Source organism: Ptychodera flava, chromosome 7 (genome assembly GCF_041260155.1).
Source record: "Ptychodera flava strain L36383 chromosome 7, AS_Pfla_20210202, whole genome shotgun sequence".
NCBI lineage: Eukaryota > Metazoa > Hemichordata > Enteropneusta > Ptychoderidae > Ptychodera > Ptychodera flava.
Window position 1 is genome coordinate 34,266,325 of NC_091934.1, and position 9,364 is coordinate 34,275,688.

Genomic DNA, 9,364 nt, shown 5'->3' on the forward strand with positions numbered 1-9,364 from the left:
AGATGGATGATAGATATGGTAACAAAACAGGAAAACTGTCCTTCCTTTTTGTTGATATGTTTAGGTGAGAGAGTGTTAAGAGTAATGATGTATGTCAATTTAGTAATTTCTTCTATTAATTGTGTTGGCTATAACAGAGATCATGGCACGGAAATTTAATACTTTGATTTAATTTATTTAGCACTTTAAAAACATACAATACAAACAAGAAAAAAGACAAACAAAAGTGATGGGATAACACAGAAAAGTTCTACTACTGCCATACTGACCACATCGTACAGCTACAAGCTCCGTATATTGTATCTACTCGCTCACTGAGAAGCCAGATACCTAGACTGTCTGAACAGACGTACTATTCCTGTTCCGGAGAGCAGATCTTGCTTCACCACGGTGAGTACATATATTCACACCCGGCTATCACAAGTCACAAGCAAATTACCACGACAACAATTAACGGAAATCTTGTTTTTCCTGTTATATGTGGCAGTTGTAACATGTGGTTATTTGTATTTGTACTTTTGAAAATTGTTTTTGTGGTTTTATATTTTAAATTTGTTGTTATATCGAGAGCCGGCCCTTGGGAGATAAACTGTCTCAAGAGTTTACCAGGCCAAATTTAAAAAAGTTAAAATTAATAAAATTAATAAATAGACAAAATCACTTTTCTCACGTTGATTCATTGCTTCATAAAATACTTCTTTAACTTTCTTTTCAACAGAGAATTTGAAGTAATACTCTGTATATTTCTTACAACTTTGTTCAATTCAACACTTTCTGTCTATAAACAACACTATTCTGATAAAACCGAGACCCACCTGGAATCTGGGAAAAATAGAATAGGGTCCGGATGTCTTATTGTGTACATGCCTGTTAGAACAAAATTATCTGACAACTATTTCGGTGCTAATCCCAATCTCACTCTCTGCACATGGTTGAATTTAATATATACGACTTTGCGGTCACCAGGTAACCTTTCCATCTCTTTGAAGTGAGCAGATTGAAGGTGTGCTCTCGCTGACATATAAAGGTTTAACCGTATGACTTTATTTTGGGAAGTTTGAAGTTTCAAGTTACAAAATGTCAAACTTCTGAAGATATTGTTCAAATTAATTGTAAACTACTCTTTCTAAAACTTTGGAGAACACTCAAAATTGAGATTGGGCGATGATTTCCTTCAAGATCATAGTGATCCTGTGAACTAAGAGTGCTCAGAGACTGGAGTAGGAGTCTGCTTATTGCTACGAATAGTGTTAATGTTTTGTTTTAAGTTATCTCTTATGGTTTCACCAATTTATTGTTTGGAACATCTACTAGAGGTGATGACTTTTATTATATGTGTGCTACAATTAATGTTGCCAATATAATCAAATGTTGTATTGGTGACTGTGTTAGTCACTCTGAATGAGCACTAGTCTTGTGAATGAACTTACATCTGTTACAGATGCCACAGCATTTGACGCGACCAGTGCTGATAGTGCGCGTTTTTGAGAAAGGCTGGCTATAGCGGACTCTCTGGTGTTTTAGGGCTGTCTAAAAGCGGACATGGGTACATGTTTGATAGCTTTTGCACTGTCTTTGTTTAAGGAGAGAAGTTGCAACAAAATAACTACTGTGAATAGAATGGATTTTTTTCATCTATATGCGCACAGTTCATCGAATTATGTACGTCCACGATACTCATTCGGCGTTATTCAATGCTTGGTAGTTGTGGTATTCCTTGCAGTCCAGATAAGCCTCGAATCATTTGCAGGGTATCTTCCCTCTCTCCTGAATCAGAGTCATCTTCATCAGAGTCAATGGGAGCACAGTCAACAACATCAGAGCCAATAGAACCAAAGTCCACCTCATCAGTACCAGTGGACGCAGCTGCCCTTTTCGCCCGTTTGTTTTTTCTTTTGACCTTGCGAAGAAATTCGATAATATCGTCAAATACCGTATCTTCAAGGCTAACTTCCTTCAGGACACTCACCTGACGACAAAAATATTTTTGAAGCCAAAGTGTGAATAAAAGATTCTGCTGCAGTTCACACAAGCTCCGCATACAGACTTTATACATTGTTTTCTACTCTACTGTTTTATCGTGACAAAGGCAGATGTGTGAATCATCTCTGGTTGCACGTGGTTCGAAAACGTTTCCTCATTCTTATCGTAGGGTTGACAGTAAAGTTGGCGACATCGGTTGGCATTTCTGTTTAAATGAAGTGTAGACTAAGCGCGTCACCGAATTCTGATTTTTGAAAGGTGACTATCATTTTATCAAAATATTGATTACGACCCTGATTATTGGCAATTTGGTCGCATTACCTCAGTTTGCAAATAGGTATCAGAGCAGTATTAAGATTATACATTTTAGGTAAATGCATGATTACATTATGTTGATGATGGTAGTGGTGATCATCATCATCATCATCATCATCAACATCATCATCATCATCATCATCATCACGAATGTACTCACAGTGTGGATGTAATATCCTAAACAACTCTCCAGATGAATCAATTTTGGTACCAAGTCCTCGCTTTCATTGATACCATACAAAGTCTTGCAAATGAGGAGATAAAACTTGAGAAAGGTGTTCCGCTAAAAGTAAGGTAATATTTGCATTAATTGAGCAATCAGTCGATCCAACTACTCATTTCTGTCTATTTAGAACTCAAAAATAAATAGTTTATGAGCCAAAAGGGAAAGTGTAAACATATGAAATTCAAACACCATAGATAGCGTTGACATTTTTGCTAAATCGTCAGATTAGGAAGCAGTCGAATATCGTATGTACTACTCCTGAGCCTATTCAAATAAATACTCTTATTACATGCCTCGCATATCGAATGCTGCGCGCCCCATAGGATTCAATGGTAACTAGTTGATGACCTAGCGGGCCGCACAGTAATTGTTTGACTGAAAGTGACCTGGAGCTGTTTTCAACCTGACAGCTTCGGAATGTTTTGCATCTTTTATATAGGAAATATGGTTTTGATGATTATGCATAAAAACGATAAACTGTATAACAATGATTTATATATGTAATGCTCCGCTCGATAATTAAAATAGTTCTTTTTGACGTATTTCCGTCTATCATGGATCTAAAGCATTATGATCGTCGTGTGCAAATGAACCCAACATTGTGAATGAAGATTATGTAAGAGAGGCATGTAATAAAAAAATTATAGCCCAAACAAGGGACTACAAATCCTCATGACAGGACACCATTTTACCTCCTGACGTCAAAAGTTGGTCGCCTTCCCTCGGGCACGTAGTCCCCTGTTTGGGCTATAATAATAGTATTGGATTCTTGTGAAGATATTACACTTACCCGTGACAGAACATCTATCTCGGAGATCTCGTGTTCAAGTTTGCTATCAAACAAAATCACAGCGATGGACCTCGATATGATTGTCAGTATTATGTTGTACACAAGTTTTTCACGTGGCGCCAATATGCCATGACTGTGGAGCACGTGGAGCGCAGATTCAGCCTCCTGTTGCAGCCAAACACAGAGCGAGTCTGGCATGCGAGGTGTAGGACCTTCAATAAACATTTTTGACAGATACGAAGGTCCGGACCACTGTTGGGTTAAAGCAGAAAAGTTGGAACTCAAACTTATTTGTCGACGCATATTCATCTCGGCTTGTGACTCTGTTACAACAGTCACTCTATCCCTTTCAAGTATCATCAAGTTTGAAATCTAAAGAAACGCATGAGGAAAGCTGATTTTATTTAATTAAAATGCTAAGGTGCTCTTTGTTCTCCATAAAAAACTGTTATTTGTAATAAAGAAAAAAGAAAGGTTGCAGTCGTGATTTTTGTTTTTGTGTGCTTACGATTGTTACTCGCTTTTTTACATACTCTCTTCGGTCTGAATTATGCATACCCGTAATTATGCGTACAGTGATCAGGAACAATACCAAGTATATCGTAAAAAGACGTTCCTATCTTATCTAGGAATCAATTTCATATACTCGACATAGTAATTGGCAAAACAGTGTCAAAATACTTGTCGAACTCCCGCAAGCTAGCTCGCAACAAAATGTTTCGACGGTAATTGCGCAATGTTGCTAAAGATACGATTAACTTCTCATGTCTTGGAAGGACGATGTTTGACATTACCATCTGTGCGGCATCTACCACGTCATCAGCATCAGCATTAGTACTCCTTCTCTTGAATGCACCAATTGGCGTCATCACGTGATCAGAATTGTAAAAGGGTCTGTAATGTAACAACAAGTATACAAGAATTACTTCAAACAACAAAAATCCACTGTCTGAATACATTATATATAATATTTTCGTTCGAAATTTTTGTCATTTTGGGGTAATTTTTGTATTATTTCATGAGCAATTATATCAATATAAGCTAACGTCCCTCACATTCTGAATTTTATATCTCTATTACAGACAGGACTCTATGTGCACTCTCATTGTAGGCACGTTTTGAGTTCTTGGTAGCATTTAGATGAAGTGTTCCATGTTTTAAAGAAAAACAAAATTACTTCCTTCCCCTGTCTACGACATAACGCCAGAACGAGCAATGTATCCCCTTTCAAACAGATAAACTGATAAGAAAATCGAATACTGGTTGCAAAATTACACGAAATCAGATAATAAACCTCGTGTCGTATTGGTGTTGCTGCTGCAACAGAAATTGCATGATGATGATGATGATGATGATGATGATGATGATGATGATGATGATATAATATCTGAAACAGTACACTACCTCATCAATGCTATCATTGTTTCTACTAGAGTCTTGCAATAATTCTCACAGCCACGGCCAGGAACTCTCCAGGAGGCGTCTTCTCACACAAATATCTGTTGACGAAAAAGGTGAAGAAGCCGTTGCCAAGATCGTCATACGACATCGACTTCTCTGTTGTGCTGCAGGAAGCGAGGACACATATCGATACATCTGCCGTGGCTTTCAAAGAGGAGATCATGGGTGATCATCCCTGCGTAGCAACAGTCTAGAATCAAAATGAAGTATTTGGCGCGTGTATCTTTCAATACGTCGTTGAGGTCAGTGGCGGATATGACAGATTCCATTGTCTTTTATAGTCGGCGGGTACAAGAACGTATCTACCTCCCTCTGTGGTGCAATGACCCGAGAAGTGAAATACTAGAACCCCGTCAGGTGGGACTTCTCTGGCATATGTTTGTAAGGCTGCTTTTACATAACAACGGGTCGGTGGTTTTGTTCCACTGGTAAACAGACTGACGTGATTCTGTATACAATATCATGGGAAAATGAATAACCAATGTTTTAAACAGTGGCTTATAAATTGGAGTTAAAAGAACACGAGGGTCTTCTAAGCATGACGACTAATAACTTAAAGCATTTTAGTTATTGTCAAAGCAAAGATAGTCACATTCTTTGGCTCCACTTTCACTGTCTGAAGGCGCCAATTACAGCAAATACAGTCACATTCTTTGGCCACACTTTACTGTCTGAAGGCACCAATTAATAGTACACAGTATACTTCTATTGTTTGTCTCATTTTGTGTAACTAATTCATCTTGGTCAGAAGTGTACAACTTTAAGGGTTGGAGGGATGTAATGCTAAATTAATAAATATACTTGGCGTAATGAAAGAAAGTAAAACAAACGAACATGCGCTCTGTGGATGTCACTCACCGAAGGGAATTGAAGATGACGTGTGAGGGTCTCACACATAACTGACGCATCATTATCGGCGGTGAATCCTAAACTTCCCGCTGTCTCATACAGTTGCTGTCCTACTCCTGTGTAGGCACGAAGAACACAACGTTATCATCAATCCGAAAATTAACAACTTTTCTCGCCCGGGGACAAGATTATTGCACATTTTAGAAATGCAAGAAAACACAACAATTGAAATTTATGTTTGGTGCGCATATCTTAATCTAACACTGATCAACCTTTATTTGCAATATGAAGCAATGTGTGTTTGAGATTTTTCGTGCTCACTATATCTTGCTCTTCCTTACTGAAATTACAGATACTAGAAATGATCTTGGTTGTACCAGCCCTTGCTATCTACAGAATATCATTTTTATCGTCGTCCTCTTCCCTGCACATACAGCATAACTATTAGAAACTTTGTACGTGAAGTTTTCTTCTGGTACCTGGAAGACATTCAGCCAATCCTTGCGTTGTACTCTCACGGAAGAATCTACACTCCTTTCACGAGTCTGCGCGCCACCCATGGTTAGCTGATGGCTGATGGGAAATTTTAAAAAGTATACTGAGGAAGTTTCAATTCGCTCTTGCGAATAATAAAATGAACATGCCAAGATTCCCGGGCACAAACGCTGTAGGTTCGAAATCATTTCCATATGAAAAGATACCTTACTTGAGGTGTGAACTGACTGTCAATCGGTGATTGCTCTACAAATATCACGGGTGATGTCATATTCATAAACATTGTGATCTTTTGTTCTACTTGATCGGTAGTTTATTTACTCTCTGGGGAGTCATAAGCCATTAATTTGGTAACGCGGAAATTTTCCGCGTTCAGGGGATTAGCCTAGATACATGGTTTGTGCCGGCCAATCCCCTCATGGAATTTGTATTGTGTAAAATGGTAAATAAAATTCATATGAGCACGTCTTTGGAGTTTTTTTAAGCCGGTGCCGTGCCGATTTTATCCCTTGCCGATTTCGTCCCCCGCGCATGCGCAGACTATCCAACAGGGCTTCACTGGGATAAGATCGGCAGCTATAGCTGCCGATTTCGGTTCTGTTGCCGATTTCGACCCTCGACGCAAAATTCAAGTTCACGCTAAAATTTCTGCCGATTTCGGTTCTGCAGTTGCCGATTTTGACTCTCGACTCAAAATCCAAGTTCACGCTAAAATTTCTTCCGTATAATCTATCAGGTGGTCAATTTTATGTGTCTAAATAAGTTGAAAATGTAAATAAGTTTGGATCAATCGGTGTAATTTACTCCGGGAATTTACTTGGAACATAGAACTGCTATAGCTGCCGATTTCGGTTCTGCAGTTGCCGATTTCGACCTCGACTGAAAATCCAAGTTCATACTAAAATTCTTTCGTACAATCAATCCGGTGGTCAATTTTATGTGTCTAAATAAGTTGAAAATATATTATAAGTTTGGAAAAGTGCATCAATCGGTGTAATTTACTCCGGGAATTTACTTGGAACATAGAACTGCTATAGCTGCCGATTTCGATTCTGCAGTTGCCGATTTCGACCCTCGACTCAAAATCCAAGTTCACGCTAAAATTCTTTCGTACAATCAATCCGGTGGTCAATTTTATGTGTTTAAATTAGTTAAAAATGTATTATAAGTTTGGGGAAGTGCATCAATCGATGTTATTTACTTGGAACATAGAACTGCTATAGCTGCCGATTTCGGTTCTGCAGTTGCCGATTTCGACCCTCGACTCAAAATCCAAGTTCACGCCAAAAATTTCTTTCGTACAATCTATCCGGTGGTCAATTTTATGTGTCTAAATTAGTTAAAAATGTATTATAAGTTTGGGGAAGTGCATCAATCGATGTTATTTACTTGAAACATAGAACTGCTATAGCTGCCGATTTCGGTTCTGCAGTTGCCGATTTCGACCCTCGACTCAAAATCCAAGTTCACGCTAAAATTCTTTCGTACAATCAATCCGGTGGTCAATTTTATGTGTCTAAATTAGTTAAAAATGTATTATAAGTTTGGGGAAGTGCATCAATCGATGTTATTTACTTGAAACATAGAACTGCTATAGCTGCCGATTTCGGTTCTGCAGTTGCCGATTTCGACCCTCGACTCAAAATCCAAGTTCACGCTAAAATTCTTTCGTACAATCAATCCGGTGGTCAATTTTATGTGTTTAAATTAGTTAAAAATGTATTATAGTTTGGGGAAGTGCATCAATCGATGTTATTTACTTGAAACATAGAACTGCTATAGCTGCCGATTTCGGTTCTGCAGTTGCCGATTTCGACCCTCGACTCAAAATCCAAGTTCACGCCAAAAATTTGGGGGGATGCGTACGCGATCTTGCCAGTTTGCGCCCCATTGTCGACCAATACTGTTTCATCTGCAGGAATTTCGGTACAAGTATACGATTTGACAGGCTATGATAAGAATGCTTCTCAACAAAAAGTCGAAAGGGCTGACATATGATAGAAGAAAGTGGCTTCAGATTCGGGGCTACATGTCTGGGGCCGTTTTATGAATAGAAACCATGTTGGATAGTCTGCGCATGTGCGGGGACGAAATCGGCAAGGGATAAAATCGGCACGGCACCTGCAAATAACCACTTACAAACGTATTCGTCTAGTCTGTGCACATAATACGTGGTTGCCATACATTCACCTTCAATGGGCGTGTAAAGTCTTATATATACCAGCTCATAAATAGCTGGCATACTTCACAATGTCGTCACGCACAGTGCTATGCTGGCACGTATCCAAAGTGTTATACATAAAACATTTCCGATATAAACGATGACCCTTCTCAAATCTTTGAAGCCACCATCACATTCCGTGCTTCTCATCGACACTGTCAACTTTATAGAGACATGGATCAAATCTTTCGCCAACCACAAATTTGCATTATTTGTAGAGACCTATAAGCGAAGTATCAACAGAATTATTCAAACAGCAGATAGGTCAAGAGAGCTGTGATATACTGAGGAATGCAGAACCGAAATACAGACCTGTTGTGTCTGGAACAGATTAAACGATAATTATCTGCAGTAATTGACTTCAGCCACGTGATTCAGCACGTCGTCGATGACCAATGGCTGCAGGACGGGTAACAGATTCTTACAATGGCTGTTGTCGAAAGGAAATGCTGACATGTATAAAACAGAAGTAGTTAACAGGAAACCTAAAATAAAAAGTAGGAAGTACACCCTTTGACCCGGCAATACATTTAATAGCATGCTCCAAGCATCATGCTCAAAGTAAAGAGGAAACTCTTTCGTTTGTCGTTGTCTGAGTTCGAAAATTGGAGAAAATGTTTGCGTTGGCAAGCCCGGGCTTCGGTTTTGTCTGAAAGGCGTTGGCAAAGTGAACAAAGATATAAGAAAACATCTTACTTGCTTATTAAAATAGACCTCCTGAACTTAAATATAGAATGCTTAAAGTTTCTGTCTGTACCGTCTCTGAGCTACAGAAGTGCTATGCAAGTGCACAGCACGCTCAGAACACATCCTTTTTAAGACTATGTCACTGGATGGGTCATTTTTGTCTACTTTACACAAAGAGTGCTGATATTGTATCAAACCCTGTCTGTTTAAAATACTTGAATGCATGCCAGTACAAACCACTGAGAATGTTGTGACTCTTCATATTATGACGTTATTCTTAATAGAAATCGTTCATGTACTTTGTTCTCATTATTATGAGTATAAAACTATACTGTAC

The 9,364-nt window shown here is 38.7% G+C and overlaps 1 protein-coding gene across 1 annotated transcript; it reads right to left on the reverse strand.

Annotated features, from left to right (window-relative positions):
* Positions 1-233: 233 nt before the first annotated feature.
* On the reverse strand, positions 234-4,204 carry LOC139136211 (uncharacterized). Its single transcript, XM_070703950.1, has 4 exons — positions 4,109-4,204; positions 3,315-3,566; positions 2,459-2,581; positions 234-1,969 (listed from the first exon to the last, which is right to left on the reverse strand). The coding sequence occupies exons 1-4, from the start codon at positions 4,181-4,183 to the stop codon at positions 1,688-1,690; spliced, it is 732 nt and encodes a 243-aa protein (XP_070560051.1). The 5' UTR covers positions 4,184-4,204; the 3' UTR covers positions 234-1,687.
* Between the last annotated feature and the right edge of the window lie 5,160 nt (positions 4,205-9,364).

Bases quoted from the DNA above. Each gene is read 5' to 3' on its own strand.
- LOC139136211 (XM_070703950.1), bottom strand. From the start codon at position 4,183: ATGACGCCAATTGGTGCATTCAAGAGAAGGAGTACTAATGCTGATGCT. The intron at 3,567-4,108 runs GTAATGTCAAAC...TTAACCCAACAG, and splicing joins TGGTAGATGCCGCACAGATG to TGGTCCGGACCTTCGTATCT. The intron at 1,970-2,458 runs GTGAGTACATTC...TTTTGTCGTCAG, and splicing joins TAGGATATTACATCCACACT to GTGAGTGTCCTGAAGGAAGT.